The sequence below is a fragment of the Meles meles genome, chromosome 10, assembly GCF_922984935.1.
Source record: "Meles meles chromosome 10, mMelMel3.1 paternal haplotype, whole genome shotgun sequence".
Taxonomy (NCBI): domain Eukaryota; kingdom Metazoa; phylum Chordata; class Mammalia; order Carnivora; family Mustelidae; genus Meles; species Meles meles.
This window is the reverse complement of record NC_060075.1, coordinates 74,495,124-74,516,391: the sequence shown is the minus strand read 5'-3', so window position 1 is coordinate 74,516,391 and position 21,268 is coordinate 74,495,124. Positions and strand designations below refer to the sequence as shown.

Sequence of the window (21,268 nt, the reverse complement as noted above, 5' to 3'; positions counted from 1 at the left end):
AAGTGGCAGCAGGTAAATGTTTGTCATTTGTTTATGGTAGGCGCTAGGGAAACGAGACTGGCAAATGAACATTGGTAGTGGAGTCTTCAATTAGAAAATGAAACATGACATAAATGATGATTTTGACAAAGTCAGGTCCTGCAGGCTCGAAATTCAAACAGCTTAAGAGCTCAGAGTGGATCCATCTCCCAAGGGCAGATTCACGTTGATCAAATGTACAGTGATTGTTAAGTCAGAATAGCCATTAATCACTGCTGTGAGAAATCATCAATGTCCTATAGGTAAGAATACCAGTATTGCCTTAACTAAGCATATTCTGTTCTTTAATTTATAGTATAACCCAAAGTATGTTAGGATCTGTTACAGACTGAATTATAGCTCCCTAAAATTCATATTAATGTAAATGGCCTTTAAAGATATAATCAAGTTAAAATGTGGGTATGGATAGACCCTAATTCAAGGATGACTGGTGTCCTTAAAAGAAGAGGAGATGAAGACACAGAGGGAAGACCATATTATGACAAAAGGAGAAAATGGCCATCTACAAGCCAAGAAGAGAAGCCTCAAGAATGAAACTAATCTTGGACACCTTAATCATGGACTTCTAGCCTCCAGATTGTGAGGAAATAAAATTTCTATTGTGTAAGCCACTTAGTCTGTGGTATTTATTTTGGCAGCCCTAGCAAATTAATGTAGAGCCTATGGAATCAGAGCAAGTCAAGTCTGTTAGAGACCTTGAATAATTAATGTCATTGTAATAAACTTGTCTGATTAATCCTGCTCCACCATAAAGATGGTTCTATCCTGGGGGTACTACCTATAACCTCCCAACATGTAAATACAGTAGTTTTTAGTTTTAAAAGCTTGAGAGCATTTTCATTTCATAGAATATTCCTATGTCATGGGACCGAAGCTTTGATCAGGTAAGAATGGCTCCATAAATTCATTTCATTTACATATTGCCATTGATTAGTTTCTCCATTAAGCATGAACAGCTCCTCCACATTCCTATTTTAAAATCATTTGCAATTTGGATTATGAGCACATTTTTTATTAGAATCATTGACTTCAGAGGTGGCTATTCTTTCACTTTTGTTTTCTGTTCTATGTATTTCTTACTGCTAAATTTGAACTAATGGTTCTGTTGGAAAAAAGTAATTACTTCTGTTTCTCTCTTAGGCTTTGTTTCTGTAACAATCAAACTGAAAGATTTTTTTAAATACTAAAGTAGATGAAATTCCAGCTTTATATATTTTCTTTCTGTTACATAATTCCCCTGAAGCTAACCTACTAAGACTATACTCTAATTACATTTTCTTATGTGCTATAAAAATTCTGTTTAAAATAGATTACACTGACTCACAAAGGAATAACATTTGCTTGAACATTTGGAACATCTGGCATTAGTTTAGAGACTACCAAATTCATATGTAATCTAAAATACTTAATAGAAACATTCTTAAGTTGTACTAATGCATAATTATAATTTTACTAAACATTGCTAATTAGGCAGTGTGCAAACAAGCATCAGAAAAAATATCAGAAGGACAGTGTTATTCCTTAATATTACATTTATTTATGTTAAAAATACACTTATTTTTAAAGTAAAAAATCTGGAACTCACGATGTACTATATGTTGGCTAACTGAATTTCAATAAAAGAAAAAGTAGAAAATGTACATAGCTCAATATCATTAAAACATTTAATCTACTGCTTTAAAGAGATTGCAATTTGTAACCTTAACAGAGATGTTAAATTCTGCAAAATTGCTATCAGAGTAAAGCAATTCTATTACTTCTCATGTTTCTTTACTATTATCTTTTTACCATTTCAATAGTTAGTCATTTTACCTTTACATCCTTTTGAGTTCTGGTGTCTGGAAAATGTCCTATGCCCTTGACTTACAGTCTTCAGAAATCTGTATTAAAGAAGGTTCCATGAATAATGATTAAACTTAAATTCACTACCTAATTTAAATACTTAACGCAATTGAGTCAATAAGGAGAGTGTGACTTTCCAGTCACTGAGGTTTATGGACCCTTATGAGATTCAGCCTGTTGTGCTGAAACACAATAGTCAGTTGATAACCCCCAGATAAACTCTGCTTTAAGTGGAAAATTTTTCTTCACAGTCCCTCCTCTTCAATTTTTCTTCTCTTGAGATGCCAGGCTCAACACATAAAGGATAAACAAATCATCCAGTTGTCAGCTCTCTACTACTATCTTGGTTTTGGGTGCCATTCTCACAGAATTCCAGTGTGTTTATTCAAGTGACTTGTCTCCTTTTGATGTGGAATACTCGGAATGCGCAACAGCAGTTTAGCTGATGTTTATACACTTGACACACCCTTTACACTCCCCTGTAGTAATACCAACCTTAGACATGCTGAACCCACCTCTAAGTGTAAGGTCCGAGAGGAGCTCTAAAAACAATGAGTAGCTGTGAAGATAAAAGAAAAAAAAGAATGCTCAAGTTGAGTCAAGGGAGTTAGAAGAAGGGAAGAGTGGTCAACAGGGTAAAATACTAAAGATAAGTACAGCAAGATGAGGACAGAAAAGTGTCCAGACTTTGACCACAAGTGTTGGTGACCTCAGGGTAGTTTCAGGGAACCGGAGATGAGAAAAGTGGAATGATGAAGGTAAGTGAAGAAACAGTTACTAGAAACAATTCTTTCAAAAAAGATTGGTTGCTTTGGCTATGATTTACATCGAGTGCTGCCATGCCCAATCTAGTTTTTCTGTTTCTTTCTTTTTAAAAAGTTTTTTTGTTTTTTTTTTTTTAATTCGACAAGGAGAGAGACAGCGAGAGAGGGAACACGAGCAGGGGAGGCAGGAGAGGGAGAAGCAGGCTTCCCGCTGAGCAGTAAGCCCACAGCAGGCCTCCACCCCAGGACCCTAGGATCCTTACCTGAGCCAAAGGCAGAGAGGCTTAACCAACTGAGGCACCCAGGCGCCCCTTTCTGATTCTTTTTATTTGTATTCCCAGAAATGTGATTCAGTCAAATGACAAATGTTTGAACTGGTTAAGGAACCTTAGAAATCACTCATCAACCAGCTCATTCTACAAATGAGAGAAATGCTAGGAGGTAACGTGAAATTTATTTTCACGTAGTTTGTTATATGTAATTTTTAAGGCCATAAACTTTCTAGACAATATAAAAACGCACGTTTAAATCTTGAAGAGATTCTGAAAGCTAAAAAAAAAAAAAAGATTAAAAGGTTAAAAGTATTTTAAGATAAGTATTCATAGCCACAGTTTTGGGGGGTGATTAAGTTATACTGATTATTACCATGAGCACCTTTCCCTTAAAATCTGTATCCTTCTTGTGTCATAACTCAGGATACGATGGGTAGGTAACACGGTAATAATAAAGATAATGATAATCCTGACCCTTTTACCTGGGTAATTATTATACGCCAAGCATGACTTTATAAAACTACCATATCATTATATCCTCTCACAACAATCCTATTGGTAAGAAAAGTGAAAAACTGACGAGGAAAGATGGGAAAAGTGGGGCTTCCGTGGGTTAAGATGCTCTAGAGTCCGGGATTTGACTCAAAAGCTTGTAACACTGAGTACAATGCCTTGTTCGTTATTTAACTGTCTGGTAGAGCCACTAAAGTATGGAAGAGGTAAAAGGCAGGGAACGTCGGTGCAATTGGTCCCTCTCTGCGATGAGATAAACTGCTCCGCTTCTAACACTTTGTATCCAGCATCAACACTCTCGTGTCCGACATCCACCTCTCATCTCTCCATCCACTCATTACTGATTTAAGAAGGCCCCGCGCAAACTAGCAAGACTGAGACACATAATGCCAAGGCAACGCTGCACACTGCTACGTACCTACGTGCCTCTTTCCCAGACGCGAGCAAACCCAGCTACTGCGAGCGTAGAGACACATTAGCGTTTGGGGTAGTTTGGCTCTCCCGGCTTCCATAAGAGCGGGCGCTTCTGCAGCCCCAGCCCCGGCCCCGCCCCTAGCAACGCGCTGGCTTGTTAACAACCGGCCAGCCCGCTAGAGCCCAGGTCTGCAGGTGGGCTGCAGCGGGGTGATGCGGGTGGCTTCGCGGTGGCCGGGGCCACTGTCGGACCACCGGGGCTTTTCGCGACTCTAGCGGCTCTCAGGCGACCTTCCCTTTTCGTTGGCGGGCCTCTTTGGGTCCTGCAACTAAAGGAAACAGTGTAGGACCGAAGGACCCTCCCTCCTATCCCTCACTCAGCCGCTGCAGCTATGTCGATGCCCGAGGCCGCGGCGACGGCGGAGGTCCAGGAACCCGACGGCAAGACCAGGTCCAGCAGCCCTCGCCACATCCGGGTGGTAGGGGTGTTGACGGAAGACGAGGAAGCGCAGGTAGTGGCGGGTGTCTGTGCTTTGGAAGTGAGATCTGGGGGCGGGGACGAGGACTGGGGGCAGCTAGAGCAGAAATGGGGGCCGGAGTGGAAACTACCGAAGCCCGCGGGACCGAGGTTCCAAGAGCGAAGCTGATTCCTCCGAGAACTGCACCGCCTAAAGGAGGGGTTGGCTGTCGTCAGCCAACCTGTCTGGGGACTTGTGGCGCGAGCTTCTCCCGTAGCGTCTGTCTACACAGAGTAAACGAGGTTTTGCCGCTCTTCTTCGGAAAAGTGTGACCGCGAATGTCCTGGGAGGCAAGGAAATGTTTTTAGTGGGAAAAAAAAATGGATTTGATGACCATTTTGTTTGTTTGCTTATATGTAGATTCCTGTTATCAAGTGATGTTCTTGATATAGGCATACATTCTCTCGTGTTTAAATTTGCTGCTCCTTTAAAACCTGCACCTAGAAAGGAGGAAAACGCTGTTAAAATTAGAAATTAGCCTTGTTTTCATATGAAATAGCAAGCTGGCGATGGAATCGGAGTGAGTCGAGAGAGAGCAGAATTTATATATTTTTATACATTTTACTGTATTTGTATTTGGTTTTGAGTTTACTTTTATTATGAACACAAGATTAATTCTTCCTAGTCAGTCTGTTGAGATATTTCACTTTGGAACCTTGGCTGGATCTCCACTGGTGGCCCAGGTGTTTGGAAACTCCCAAGTTGTTAACATAGTAGGGTCCCATTGTTCCTCCCTAAAGAGTATTGATCAAACCCTAAAACGTGAATACTGTGGAGGAATCCTGCCCAGCCTCACACTTGATGGCGCGGGGTCACTATGGGAATTCCTTTTGAGGTGTTGCTAGTCTCAGGCTACGTCAGGAACCCTGTCTCCTACGTCCACATCCTGGAACCTTGGAGAGTTCTTTGGGAGTGGCAAGTTGATTGGGGACCTCTTCTTTGGGATTAAGTTTGAGCTGAGTACGTCTGATATTTACACTGTAGTAACCGGAGCAACAGCACTTTTGATGAGGAGGAGCGGGTGCTAGGGGAATTTACCTAATCAGTTTTGTGGAAATATTCCAGTCGGGCGGGAAGAAGGACTTTCAGGAACAGCAACTCACCACTTCCAAGGCTGCAGGGGGTCTCAACTCTACCACCAGTCTCCTAGACACAGCACAACTGAGAAGTAGGTGAATTTGGTATCTGATGGCTCTCCTTGTTCCTTCACCTAAGAAAGGGGGGGGGGAGCAGAAGGGCAGGGGAGGTGGCAAGGTTATATGAGGTAGGTTAGTATGGGTTAAAAAGAAAAAATGGAAAATAATTTTAACAAGCCATTGCCAAAATAGTCCACAATATAAAGCAAAACAAGTAAACCTGTGTGTATGTGTATTTTCTCCCTTCCCTTTCTTTTTTCCTCTGTTTTCATTATTACCACTCCTTCCAGAGCCTCGGACTGTCATCCAGGAAGAAATCGATTTCTATTAGAGTTCCTAGGTTGTTAATAACTATTTGTAGAAGCATTAACATTTTTTAAATTACTGGAGCAAAAGAAGGCAGTTTCTCTCAAAAGAAATGAAATAAATTAAAAACTTTTTAGAGCTGGGAGAAATGATCATTCAGCCTTTTTGGGTTTTGTTTGTGGTTATTTTTACAAATGAGGACCCTAAGGCCCTGAGAAGTTAACAGAGTTACTCAGTTTCTTTATTCAGGTAGGGCCTAGCAGTCTTTGCCATCATTAAAATGATAAACTTTTAGACTTTTGCCTCAGACCAGTGGAGGAAAGACTCTTAGAACTCTTGGAACACTTGAGAGACAGTATATCCTGGTAGCTAAAAGTGGCTTTGGAGAGTATACCTCAGTTCATTAAGCCAGCTCCATCCTATGCTTGAAATGACAAATTGTTTACTTTTATCTATTTCCTATTTTTTTATAGATTTTATTTACTTATTTGACAGACAGAGATCACAAGTAGGCAGAGAGGCAGGCAGAGAGAGAGGAGGAAGCAGGCTCCTACCAACATAAAGTACTCTCCCAGCAGAAAGCTCTTCCCATTAATCTTCACTCTCACAGATCCTCTCATAAATGAGTATAGTCTTAGGTCTGAGTCACACCATTTCTCCCCTAATTATCACTTGTGTTATGTTGGCAACTGTTTCATTTGTCTAAATTTTGTCTCTGCCCTCAGAATGTGGGTTCCTTAAGTGTAGGAAATTATCTTAATGCTTATATGCCCTTCTCCTCTGTGACTCTGAGCTCAGAGTAGAAATTTTTTTAAACTTTATATCTTAATTAGTCCTCAACTTTACCATACAAACTTAGTATTATTTCCTGTTGCTGAAACTGGGGTCTTACTTGTTATGGTCACAAAGCTAGTAACTGGGCCAGCAGGTTCCAGCTGTACAACACAATGATTTCACAGGTTTGTACATGATACCATGCTCAGTACATGTGTAGCTACCATCATCACCAGACAGTGCTATTACAATATCATTGACTACATTCTCTGTGCTGTCCCTCTCATCCCTGCGACTTACTCATTCTATAACTAGAAGCCTGTATCTCCTACTGCCCTTCACCCATTTTTGCCTATCCCTACCACTCTTTCTCCTCTGACAACCAGTTTGTTCCCTATATTTGTAGGTCTGATTCTGCTTTTTGCTTATTCATTTGTTTTTTGTTAGATTCCACATATGAGTGAAATCATATAGTATTTGTCTTTTTAATTTGATTTATTTCACTTAGCATAATACCCTCTAGGTCCACCCATGTTGCCACAAATGGCACAATCTCATTCTTTTTCATGGCTGTGTAGTATCCCATTGTTGGTATATACTACATTTACTTACCTATTCATATATCATTGAACATTTTAGTTGCTTTGTATCCTGGCTACTGTAAATAATGCTACAATAAGCATAGGGGTGCATGTATCTTTTGGAATTGGTGTTTTTGTTTTCTTTTGGGTAAATACCCATGGATGGTCTTATTGGACCATATGGTAGTTTTACTTAGCTTTTTGAGGAACCGCCATATTGTTTTCCACAGTGGCTGTACCAATTTACATTCTACAAGGATTCCTTTTTCTCCACATCCTCACCAACACTTATTATTTCTTATCTTTTTTATTTTAGCCATTCTGACAGGTATAAGGTGATATCTCACTGTGATTTTGATTTTCATTTCCCTGATGATTAATAATGTTGTCGTTTTCATGTGTCTGTTGGCCAGCTATATGTCTTCTTTGGAAAAATATCGTTTAGGTCCTCTGCACATTTTTTAATTGGATTGTTTAGGGTTTTTTTAGTGTTGAGTTATATAGGTTCTTTATAGTTTTTAGATATTAACCCCTTATCAGATATATTATTTGCAAATATCTTTTCCCATTCAGTGGTTGTATTTTTGTTTTCTTAATGGTTTTCTTCACTGTACAAAACAAAATATTTTGATTTTATATGAAAGCAGGAGATTTTGTATGTTTTATTCCATACCGTATCTTTAGCATCTAGAACAATGTCTGGCACATTGTAAGCACTCAAAAAAGTATTTATAGAATAAATAAATTGTGATCACCTGACTTGCTTGGGTATCGTGGCTGAGCTTCCTTGCCCAAATTTGCTCTACTTCTGAAAACCTCCACAATTTTCTAGTTGATGTCCTATCCTGCCACTGTCTATAATACTGCCATGGACTGTGCCATTAAATTTGCCTACCTGGTTTTGGAGTAATTGCTAGAAATAACCTCTGTGTTCAATTGAGAAGTCAGGCATAGAACTAAGGTGCAAGGAACCAGCACTCCTGCATCAAACAGACCTGCCAGCCCAGTTACTAGCTTGAGACCTTAACAAGTAAGGCCCCAGTTTCATCAACAGGATAATAATACTAAGTTTCTATGGTAAAGCTAAGGACTAATTAAGATATAAAGTTTTTTTTTTTAAAGGTGGGGAGATGGTACCTGGCTGGCTCCATTGGTAGAGGAGGCAACTTTTGATCATAAGTTCAAGCCCCACGTCGAGCATGCAACCTACCTAGTAGGAGAGACAGAGAGAGAAAAAAAGAGAGAGAGAGGGAGGGAGGAAGGAAGGAAGAGAAAGGGAGAGAAAAGGGGAAAAAGGGAGAGAGAGAGGAAGAGAGAAAGAAAGGGGGAAAGAGAGAGAGAGAGAGAAAGAGAGAAAGTGCCAGACACATAAAAAAGATATAAAGTGCCAGACATATAAAAGGACCATAGTAAATGGTAATTCCTTTCCCTATAATTATTTATCAAATGAGGATTTCTCCCCTTGGACTTTCCTTTGGTAAAATGGGAAAATAAGTTCATCCTATAACTATAAATGAAGGTCTAATTTTCTTCAAAGCAGTATATTAAACTTTTGATCTTAAAAGGTTTTATTAAATGTTTTTACAATTCTCTATAACTATCTTATGAGGTTAACAGCAATTATTTTCATACTTTCCTCTGTATGTCCTTTTTTGCTTCACTCTGCTGTGTGCTCTCATTTACCAAAACTCTTCCAATTATTACCTGAAGCCTCTAATTTGGAAATCTGTACTCCCCACAGTTTTACTTATCTCCAGCCTCAACACAAGCCTCTTCCTTCAGCCTTTCCTGTCTCAGCAAAGGGTGTCATTACTTCTTTGATTCCCCAAATCCAGGAGTCATCATCACCTTTTCGTCTCTCTCCCACCAAATCAAATCACTCCTTAGCTCCCACTGATTCTACTTCCTTGATGATCTTCATTCCATTCCCTTTTGTCTATCCAGTTGCCAGTACCTTAGTCAAGGCCCTTTACAGATGTCTCCCATCTCCCTTCCAGTTCATCCTAGACACTTCCAGTTCAGTCTCTACTCAGCAAACTAAATTACCTGCTTATTGTTACACTCCTCTAATTAAAGCCTGTGGAAATAAACAAAGAGCACCTTAATGAGAATAAGCTGGGACTATTTAATATTCAGAGTTTACTATAGAAAGAGAGTCAGCCAGCATTACTTAATTTGGCAGAGACTCCAAGGCAGGCAGGGAAGCTTTGTAGTAAAAAAAAAAAAGGAACACTTCTAGTATGCTCTGGTTGGAGGTTGTTGCCATGGGGAAGCTGGAGGTGGGCTAACTACAAGCAGGGCATTCTATGTGATTGATTTGGGAAGCATATTTGGCTTTTTCTGGTTGGTCCTACATAGCATATGAGGGGCAAAAATTGGGGAATCTGGGAGTAATTGGCCAAATCTTGACTTTTCTGAGCAAATTGCTCCCCACTTTGGTTGCTGCAAAGATTGTAGGCAAGAGTTCTGTTGACATATGTAGTCTGGCCATTGTCTGTTTATATAGTCTCTCAAACCATTCAATAGCTTCTGAAGATCCTTAGCATAACATACAAGGCCTTCTGTAAAATGGAGTTGGTAACAGTAACTACCCCATAGAATTCAATTAGGAAACATATGTAAAGTGCTTACAACTGTACCTAAAAATAGACGTCACCATCATGTTATGATAATTATTGTTATTCATGATTTTGATGTAGGAAAGATGTTAGGGTTCAAAGCCGATGGCCAAGAAAGAATTCTTCAGACATCTTTGGTGCTGAAGGGGTTAATGAAAGCACAGGGACAGGACCATGTGCAGAAAGAGCTGCTCTGGTGTCATGAGGAGTGGCCAATTCTAGACTTTCAAGTTGGGTGGGGGTTAGGGATAGCGTTAGCCTCCCAGATATTTTTGGAAACAAAGTTTCCAGGATCCTGAGGGGGCTAGCTATTGTTAGGAAAAAATCATTTATTACTGTTTAGTAAAAACTCAGTCATGAGAATCTTCAGATGTATATTGGTGGGTCATATGCTTGGAGGATGATTGTCAACATGTATATTAGGGGGGAAGGAGAGGAGGGAGAGAAAGGAAGTTTGCAAAAGAATTCTTTTTTTTTTAAGATTTTACTTATTTATTTGACAGACAGAGATCACAGGTAGGCAGAGAGAGAGGAAGGAAAGCAGGCTCCCTGCTGAGCAGAGAGCCAGATGCGGGGCTGGGATCAGGACCTGAGCCAAAGGCAGAGGCTTTAACCCACCAAGCCACTCAGGTGCCCCTGCAAAAGAATTCTTTTTTTTTTTTTATATATATTTTATTTATTTGACAGAGAGAAATCACAACCAGGCAGAGAAGCAGGCAGAGAGAGAGGAGGAAGCAGGCTCCCTGCGGAGCAGAGAACCCGATGCGGGGCTCGATCCCAGGACCCTGGGATCATGACCTGAGCCGAAGGCAGAGGCTTTAACCCACTGAGCCACCCAGGCGCCCCCAAGAATTCTTATATGTTAAAGTAGACTTACAGGATCCTGGGGGTTGAGCTAAGATTGTCTTTTGCCCTTAGCGAAGTATTAACATTGAGGCAGCTGAGTCCCTAGAGGAATGTCACTCTGCCTGTTTCAAGGACTTGTGAATGGGCTGTAAGTAGTAAGGAAATTTAAGTTTCTCTTGCCTTTGTTTCTATCCTTACATCAATTTGACCTCTCCTTACCTAATTAGCATCATTTGTAGCCCCTATTCCCTGCACTGTCTTCTCCAACCTAGTGAGCTCCTCTCCATCCTCTCAATGCTTTATTTTCTCTTGCCTCCAGGCCCTCACACATGCTACCGCCCCCCCCCATCTCCATCTCTCAAACCTTCAGTTCCTCTCACAAATCCTACTCCATCTTACTCTGCATGCAAATTACTTCTGCTGAAAGGTGTCCTGTGCCTTCATGGAGCATTTTGTAGCATGTTATCTGTATTACTTTTATTCCATGCCAGACTGATAGCTGCTTGAGGTCAGAGCAGTGTTGTTCCCCATACTAGCACAGTTTCTGAAACATAGAAGCTGCTTATAAGTATTTGTGGAAGAAGAAATAGACTAACGGAGGGAGTGAAGGAGAAATCTTAAAAATATAATATATGCCAACCAAGTAAAACACAGAGGAGCATGAAGTAATAATACAACAGAAATCTAAGAGGAATCTTTGCTCTATCCTTTACTACTCTTTTTCAATAAAAGTTATACCTGCTCATTTGGGGAGAACAATTCTGACAATATAGGCAAAAAGAAAATTTTGCATTGACTTTTCATTTCAATATGCTTTCCAGTCTGCAAAGCCAATATCACAGAAAATCTGAAAATAAAAACTCACTATATATATTTCTCAGAGAACACAAGAGGAAAAAAGAAGAAACTGAGGTAGTGGGAGATGGCACTGTTAAATCCCCAAATCTTGGAAGGCAAAATTGTATTCATCAAATTTTTGGCAACAGTAAATTTAATCATTTAAACAAGTTAACAGTAAAATGTAACAGTTTTTAAAGATAACCATAATACCAGGTATAGATCACTATTTAGTAAATCATTTTTATTGTTAACATTTTAAGTAAAAATCATTTTGAGTAAATTAACTCACCCAGTTACTTATTCTACAGAATTAAAATTAGAATACCTAGCTGAAAATTGTTTTTGAAAGACTTTGCCTGAGATTAGAATATGAGTTTGTGATTGTGAAAGGAAAAGAAATTCTAGATTTAAGAGGCAATGGAATATCTATGTAGAAATGTGGAAAGGTATGTATTATAGATTTAAAAATCATAAAATACAATGGTGTTAACACTAAGTGAACTTACATATTTACACATGCAAACAAAAAAAGAAAATAGTATTTAAATATATGCATTTATCCATGTAAACAAAGAGAAAATAATATTCAAAATTTTTTTGTATAAGTACTTAAATTCGGGATGATAGCACCTTCTGTTTCCTTCTTCACTTATCTACAAATAACTTTATATGGCATGCCCAGTTTTTGATGCTGGGGATGCCAAAGAAAAGGTCTTGTCTTCACGTGCATTTTGGAACATTATGTGATGGGGGATAAACATGCAATTCATTTTAGAACTATGATGGGAACTGTAATGGGTTCTGTGGAAGCCCAAAGGAAGGACATTTGTTCTATCCATTTTCATCCCTTGGGGAGGCAACACTTGAGCTGAGTTGTGAAGCACATGTGGGAGTTAACAAAGGAGAGGAATAAGATTATCACAACAAATGAAAATAGAGGAGAGGTGAAGGGCATTAACGGAGAGTCATTGAATGATTTAGGTGGGTTATGTTCAGATTGGAATTTTATTATCCAGACCATAGAGTAGAAGACCATGTTGAAGTGTGTAAGAGTAAAGGCAGGGAGAACAGCAGAGGATCTTCCTGAGTGAGAGATGAAAATTGAATAAATCAGTAAGATGGCATGGGCTCAAGAAATATTTAAGATATAAAATCTATAGAGCTTGGACATTCTGTTTTCATTTTCTTTTTTTTTTTTTTAAGATTATATTCATTTATTTGAGAGAGTGCATACAAGCAAGGGGCATGGTAGGGGAGGGAGAAACAGATTCCCTGCTGAGCAGGGATCCCCATACGGGGCTGGATCCCCAGACTCTGGGATCATGACCTGAGTCTGAGTTGAAAGCAGATGCTTAACAGACTGAGCCATCCAGGAGCCCCGACATTCTGTTTTCTAATGTGGATGACTGTAAGAATGCTGGTACCAACTGAGGAGAGGGGATACCTTGTTTGGGAAGGTAACCTCCTACCTATAGTTTAGAAGCAAGTCTTATGTATATCTGCATAGGCAAACTCAATGTAATTTGCATGGTTGGGATGTGTAATAACTATGTACCAGATCATTTCACTTTCCAAAGCATGCAAGTGCTATTATTCCAGATGCTTTCTTGGGCCTTTCAGGACTAATAAAATTAAAGACAGTAAGATTATAAGATAATGCTAGAATTCAAGAGGTTTTGTTTTTAACTCCAAAATTTATTTACTCTTATAAGCTTTCATTCTCCCCTTTTCTGTAAATTGAAATATAATTGACATATAATGTTACATTAGTTTTAGATATACAACATAGTCATTCCACAAATCTGTAGTTATGCTGCACTCACCACAAGTGCAGCTCCCATCCATCACCAGACACTATTACAATGCTATTGACTATATCTCCTATGTGGTTTGTACCTTTCATCCCTATGACATTCATTCCATAAGTGGAAGTCTATATCTCTCATTTCTCTTCACCCATTTTGCCCATCCCTCCATCATCCTCTTCCCCTCACTCTTTTTATCATAAGACATGTTTAAGTTGCCAAGCAATATCATATAAAAATAGTGTGTTTGATGTGATTTCTTGATTCTCATGACCCACATTCTAATAGGTGTATATATTTTTAGGGTGCTTTCAAGACCATGGACCTCAATCGTGTCATCAACCTCCTTGAAGAGACTGATAAAGTAAGCTTTTAGAGAAAATTTCCCTGCTATATCACTTATAAACTATGATTCCCTGAAAGGTAACATGTATTTCCCCAAAATAAGTCTTGTTTCTTTTTTTTTTGTTGAAAACATTTCAAATAGTAAGTGTCTTATATTCAAGGACTGTTTAAATAAGTTAGTATGAATGTATTTAAACTGATAGGATGGCTGGAGGAAGAGATTAGATTTGGTTTCGTGGGATGGAAAAATCAATGGTGGCTATAAACAGAAGGAATCATAAGGTAGAGGAAGACTCTTCCAGCCTTTATTAATTGCTTATTAACAAGTAGGATGTGGGGAGCAAGTGTAGAAAAAGCATATCGTGAGGTACTACGTAAAATTTTCTGATATGAAATCTGGAGATATATATATACACACACACACATACTCATACATACTCATAAGTCATCTATTTTGCGAGGAATCTTATACCAAATGGAATGGAGATGAAATGATTTCAGATATAAGATTCAAAGTGGAGAGTTTAGGCATTGGGAGAAAAGATAATAAATGCATTTAATGCATGCTCACACACCACACTCTCCTGACATTACTCAAGAATCAGCAGAGTGCCTAAAAGCCAACACAGTATAAAATTACTACAGGATGAAGATTGCATACTTCTGGAAAATAGGTTGATCATGGTAGAGCCAATCAAAACCAAACAATGTATAGTGATTACTAGGCACAAAAATTTATTTATTGTTTTAACATCTTTTAGTTTCTACATTTTAACATAGAAAAAAAGGACAATAAAAACAATGTATCTCTTGCTGGCTGTGTTTGTTGTAAAAGTTATTTTTAATTTTGAGTATACCTGCATTTTGAAAAAGGAAAAGTCAACCACATAGAGCTCCTACTAGTTGTTAAATAAGAGTAGATCAAAAAATATATATATTTTAAAAAATGCCACAGCTTCTCACGAAGGATTTAAGAACTTTAGAAGGACAGAGTCAGTTACGTAAACAAACACATCACTATATTGAGTTTTGTTTTGTTTTAATTGGTGGAAGATGTTTATGCATTATTTAGATGTTAAAAATACAATTTCTGCAGTCAGATTGTCAAATTTGACTTTTAACACTTTCACTTATTAGCTAGGTAATTTTGGACAAATTAGTGTTTCAGCTTGAGTTTCCTATTCTGGAAAAGAGATTTAGTAATGGTACCTTCCTAAAGGGTTGTTTTAAAAATTAATAAAATAACATGTATCTATAGTACATATATATGGAGCATGTCATAGAAAAATGCTCAGCAAATTCAAGTATCGTTAATATTGTTTCTGGAATCAAATGCTGCTTTTAATTAATTTAGTTTTGATTCTCAGTTTCCCAATCAAATCTGAATGGTACATTTATTTTTACCTTCACTATTTCAGGAAACATAATGCTTACATTATAACATAGTAATTTAAGAATTACTTGATAATTTTAATGACTACTTTCTTTTTATATTAAAGAAAAATTTAAAAATCTCAACAGATTTAATGGCACAAAAGTACTAAAATATATAACTTGTTTTAGGATGATTTAGAAGAAAAACAACTTAACTCTGTCAAGAAACTTGTGCAGTGTTATCAGAATGGACTTGTATCCTTTACATATATATGTATGTTTGTTTCATTTATCCTGAAATGAGAGAATTTTTATTAGAAACTGTATTATTTTCCTCTTGCTGCTGTAACAAATTACCACAAACGTAGTGCCACAAAATAGCTTAAAGCTTTTGTCTTACGGTTCTGGAGGTAAGAAGTCCAAAGTCAGCATCACTGAGCTAAAGTCAAGATGTTGGCAGGGCTGGTTTCCTTCTGAAAACTCTCCAGATGAATCCCCATCCTTGCTTTTCCCAGCTTCTAAGGTGGCTGGCATTCCTTGGCCCATGGCCTCTTAAAGTAGTGCCACTCTCCCCTCTGCTTCTGTGGTCACATCTTCTCTGATCCTCTCCTGGCTCTCTCTTTCCCAGGTAGGATCCCTCTGAGTACTGTGGGCCTATCTGGACAATCTGGGATTACTTTCCCCTCTGAAGATTTTTAATTTAATCATATCTGAAAAGTTCCTTTGCTATGTAAGGTTACATATTCACAAGTCCTGGGACTCAGGCTGTGGGCATCTTTGGAGAGGCCATTATCCTGTCTACCACAGAAAATAGCTAACATTTTGTGTTTTTCACAAAATTATACTTTTTGTTTTTCAGAATATAAAATTGAAGAAAAAGATTAATGTACTTAATTCTGTGCAGATAATGGCAGTTTTTATAGACTCAGAGAGATAGTGGACCTAGTTAGGAGGGCCAAGTCAAAGTCTTGTTTTCACCAATTTACTTGATTAGTTGTAATGTTGATAAACTTCTTAACTTCTCCACCCTTATAAAATGGAGATAACAGCACCCATGAGGTGGTTAGGAAGACTAAATGAGCTAATGTACATGCAAGTGCATGATAACCAGTACAATATTATATAAATATGTTATCCCCCACTGTATACACCACCTGATCAGAACATATGGAAACCAGTGCAATCCAAAATTATCTGTGCTTAAGAGCCAGTTTATGGGTGGTGGTGGTGGTTGTTGTTACAAGCTTTGCATATAACTTAGCTATTACAGAAGGCAATACAGTTGTCACAGAAAACTCTCACTTTCTGTAGTCATCTTACCACGGACTGGTAACAGAGAATTTCAGAATTGGCAGTGGTCTATAGAGCACCCCTTCAGTATATATGATCTCCACAACCTCCAGAAGTTTTCTAAAGAAGATGTAAGTCTCTAATATTAGGTTCTTTCAGTATTTCAAACATCTTAAGGATCCCATTCAGGGAAATATGCCTTAAATTTTTATTTTAATTCTTTTCTTGCCTTATTTTAACCTTCTTTTATATGGATTTGTTATGCCCATCAGTTACCTGAGGGCTTGTGGATGTTGAGCATTATTTATTGGTAGCCAAAAAAGTCTACTAGCAAGTGATATCTTTCCCTATCTTACCCTGATACCTCAACACCTCCATCATTTTTACTTCTTCACATTAGAGAGTTGGTAGCAATTGGTTGGCGGCTCTATTTTTTTTTTTTTTTTAAGTAGATTCCACACTGGAGCTTGAACTCCTAACCCTGAGTGAGATAGATAGAGATCAAGAGCTGGACTTGGTTAACTGACTGAGCTGCCCAAGTGCCTCCAAATGGTTCTGTTTCTGATGGCTCTTCATAGGCTGCCTTTATATATGATAAAACATAAAGCAAAAATAAATTAGAGAGTATCTTGGTCACTTCCCTGGGTAGTTAACAGAGGTTTGTCCTTCTAATATATCCAGATTCCCCATCTTTTCCTAAAAAGGTCCTAGAAAGAGACTAGAAGTGAAAGGATTCAACCAAAGAAGTATATCACAACTATCATGTTTCCTTGGCTGTAAAAGAAAACTTGGGAAATGTGTTTATGTACCAGTGGGTTTTTTAAATAGATAAAAGGTGCTGTTATTTCAAGATTTAGAAGAGGTAAATTTTGCTTTTATACTAGTTTTAAAGGAAGTAAAATCTCAGTTTATATCTTAAAAGCAAGAAAATGCATCTGAATAAAGTTAATAAAATAAAGTAAGGTAGGTTTGGGTTGTTTATTCTGGAGCGGTGTATGTTTTGTAAGTGAGTGGGGGAAAGATGAAAGATAAAAGTGAGTCATTAACTGTTTTCAGTGTGTTATTACTTATTGCCAGTAGTTACTGATCAGCTGAATCCATGGTATAATAGTTCGTAATCAAATTCTAAAGATATGATGAGAAGAGAAAACAATATTTTGAAAAGAGGTTACTGAGGCAAAAATTAAATAATGATCCTGAGACAAATATGGTTCTAAGTTTTCCTATTTAGGGTTCAAAATTAGTATAATTAAAACACTGTCAACCACATTTAACAAAATAGATGGAATTCTATAGACTTTCTTGATAGAAGTTTGTAAAGAATATGGTAATTTTTAATCTTAATTTTATTTCTTAACTAAAAATATTAAAGCCCCTAAGGGATTTAGCACAAATATTTAAAATTTTGAATCTGTGTGCAGAAAAAATTGAAAACCAGCCCCACTTTATAGAATCTGCGTTTAATATCCTAAAATTATGTGGGTAAGTTATTTTTCTTTAACTTTACTTACATTAGCATGCAGTATTTTATTATGTTTTATTTTGTATTACAAAGATATACAGTATGGTATAGTAAAGTAATAACTCAGAAAACCTCACCTCCTCACTTGATTCCAGTCGATATTTCAAAGGCAGTCAGTTTTATTGTAGTCCAAGATAGCTAGCCCAAGAGGTTAAACTGTAAGTATATTAAAATGTTTTGTCATTATAAGTTGTTCTCAAGTGAATAATAAATGTGAGGTGAAAGCAAGAAATTGTGATTTTTTAAGAGAATTTTTGAGAAAATTTATGAACATTTATGACTAGTTTCGGTCTGGTTTTTTTCTCTTTACAAAACTTGATTCTCCAAGGTATATTAAGTTCTGAGTCTTGTTTTATTGATTTTTCAAATTTGAATGAAGAATAAAATGTCACCAGTCATTTCTGGTATATATTTTTATGTTAATTAGAAATCAGAATTATAAAATTAATTTTAAACATTTTAAGGTAAGTGTAAATTACATTAATTTAATTTTTAAATGTAAATTAGAGGTCAGCATTATAAAATTAATATATCCTATCCTCCATATTATTGTTTCCCCAACCATTTGGGGGAACTAGTAATATCTTCAGCTTCTTTGCTGCCACATAGTAAGGTAATCGAAATATACATTAAAATACCCATTTTTAGTTTTCAATATAATAGAGTAGAGGAGATTTCTTAAAGTAGGTATAAACATTTCCATTAGTTTAACCTTCTAAATCTTTCTACCAATTTAATTTTTTAAATAGCATGTTTCTTTTAGCATACAAATAATATTATTAGGACTATTTATACTTGGTAGTCTTAACTCTTTTCGGTTTTGTAGCAATAATATTTAAAAATTTTATAATGATATACACTTAATTTTTTTTTAAGATTTTATTTATTTATTTGACAGAGAGAGAGCACAAGTAGGCAAAGAGGCAGAGAGAGAGGGAGAGGGAAGCAGGCTCGCGCCTGAGCAGAGAGAGCCCGATGTGGGGCTCAATCCCAGGACCCTGAGATTATGAGCTGAGTCGAAGGCAGAGGCTTAACCTACTGAGCCACCCAGGTGCCCCATATACACTTAATTTTTTTGCTACCTGAACAAAATAATCAAAAATAACTAATCGGATGCCTTTACCATGCCTTAGTTTTTAATACAGACTGTGAAAAATAAAGAAATAAATTATTGCTCTGGTGCTTTTAAGGAACTTTTATGTACTAATTGGAAATTACTATTATATTGATGTGAGATTATATTGTTATCATTTCAAATTTCAAGGCTCTGAAAGTCCTAGAATACCAGGCCTATAAGCAATGCCAGCAAAGAGCTCCACCAAGAACTGGTTTTCTATAAAAGCTGTGATTGAATGCTTCCTTACATAAAGTGACAGACTTTTGAATTGTACTCCTTACTTTCCCTCATATTTCATAATTATTCACATTATTAAATTTTTTTTCTCCTTTCCTAATTTCTGCTTTCATCACGTATTTCTCCACACCTCACCCTCACTTGATCCCCTTCTCAAGACATTTTTGGGGGATAAAAACATTGAAAATAAAAAATAAAACCTAGCCTTCCTGTTTTGGCTTCTGTGTAGTATGTTTTCTCACTACATCAGTTTAATGTGTACGATTTTCATAACCTTTTGAGAGGAAAACTCTTCTAGTGTTTTATCTTTTAGATTGTTTCCTTTGTCAGAAAAGAAAAAAGTTTGAGGACCAGAAGAAGTAATTTTAGAGTTCTTCACTTTAGAGATCCAACAAAGAGCTGGATAACAATTAATAAGTTACTGGTTTCAAATGAAAAATTCTAACAAACAAAATTGTCCTTTTCATAGCTAGCCCTTGAAATATCTTGAAATTTTTTTCTTGAAAACATGAATTAAAAGTCCTATAGAGATCCCACTGATATGAGGAATTTGAGAAACAAGACAGAGGACCATAGGGGAAGTGAGGGAAAAATGAAACAAGAGGAAACCACAGAGGGAGACAAACCATAACAGACTCTAAATCTCAGGAAGCAAACTGAGGGTTGCTGGAGGGGAGGGGGATGGGAGAGATGCAAATGATGTTTCAATTAAGGATTTCATTGAATATAACTCCTGCATTCTTCATTCTTATTGAAGCTTGCCATTTTTGAAAAAGAAAGTATCAGATGAAATAACATATGCTGAAGATACTGCTAATTCAATCGCACTCCTGGGTAAGTTAAGATTTCTTTAGGTAGAGAGGTATAGCATATGACAGGCCCTACTGACAAGAAAGAAATGTTCTGGGGCGCCTGGGTGACTCAGTGGGTTAAAGCCTCTGCCTTCTGCTCAGGTCATGATCCCCGGGTCCTGGGATCAAGCCCCGCACTGGGCTCTCTGCTCGGCGGGGAGCCTGCTTCCCCCGCCTCTCTCTGCCTGTGATCTCTGTCTGTCAAATAAATAAATAAACAAATCTTTAAAAAAAAGAAAGAAAGAAATGTTTTATTCACTAAGTCTTAGAGTACTCTTCCATATGTAGGTTCTTTTCTTGTTTCTGGTTGGGAATTAGTCATAGTGTGCTTGATGATAATTTTTGCATTGTTTTCTACTGAGGCATTTTATGATACCAACAAGTTCCTTAATTGAAGGACTGGCAAATGCTTATTTGTCTTGTTGTTATTTAGTTTGTTGAAATATTCAACTTTTTGTAAATCAGAAGTATATGTACCTCTCAATAATCACAAAAATGTTTTCAACATTAAACTTTAATAAATGCTAGAATCTAATTAATTGCTAGAAGCACTGAGATCCAAATTATCCATCAAATAATCTAGAATTGTAAATAAAAATAATAAAATGGAAAACATTAATCCTTTTATATCTACATAAGTTTCATAGTCTTTAATGGTAGATATTCTGGGAGAAATTACTATGGGCTAGAGTGGATAAAGATGCCAAGGAAATCAGAATAAACATGGGGAGTAAGATAAGATGACTGCAAGGAACAAATGAGCTGAACTAACAAGAAACTAATTCTGTGAATCCCTAGCATCAAAATTTACACTGGGAAGCCAACCCTAAAGAGGACATGATAATATTAACAGATAAAAGATGTAGTTTTTGTTGATAACATTAAAAAATTGCTCTGTTGCCCTTACTATTTTTAAAAGTTGCCTCTAAGAGTGTTGGTGGGCATTTGCATGATAAATACATGCTCTTTCTTACTGTGTCAGTCTGCTCTCTGCTGAAGAACAGCTTGCCTGCCTTAGAAACTTGAAGTAAGTATGAACTCTTAGAGCTTAAAATGAGCTCCCTTCACTCATTGTTGACTGCAAGTGCTACTGTCCTATCCCTTGTTTTTTGATTGCTGACAACATGAGTTTAAACTAAAATAACACTATAGATTATAATGGGTTTAACAAAAGCTGTTCATTTTTACTAATAACTTCCAGTTTCTACTTAATAGTGGTTAATCATATTAACTTTTCTCTTAAGTGATAGTTATTTCTGATTCA

General features: G+C 37.2%; 1 protein-coding gene across 1 annotated transcript in view; it reads left to right on the top strand.

Annotated features, from left to right (window-relative positions):
* The first annotated feature begins 4,032 nt into the window (after positions 1 to 4,032).
* The window catches only part of CFAP69 (cilia and flagella associated protein 69), a 52,387-nt gene continuing 35,151 nt past the window's right edge, over positions 4,033 to 21,268 (top strand). Inside the window, exons 1-5 of the mRNA XM_046020896.1 lie at positions 4,033 to 4,356; positions 13,573 to 13,632; positions 15,177 to 15,242; positions 17,650 to 17,759; positions 19,911 to 19,987. Of these exons, the coding sequence (XP_045876852.1) occupies positions 4,237 to 4,356; positions 13,573 to 13,632; positions 15,177 to 15,242; positions 17,650 to 17,759; positions 19,911 to 19,987 (433 nt within the window). The 5' untranslated portion in view covers positions 4,033 to 4,236. The remainder of the gene's footprint in view (positions 4,357 to 13,572; positions 13,633 to 15,176; positions 15,243 to 17,649; positions 17,760 to 19,910; positions 19,988 to 21,268) is intronic.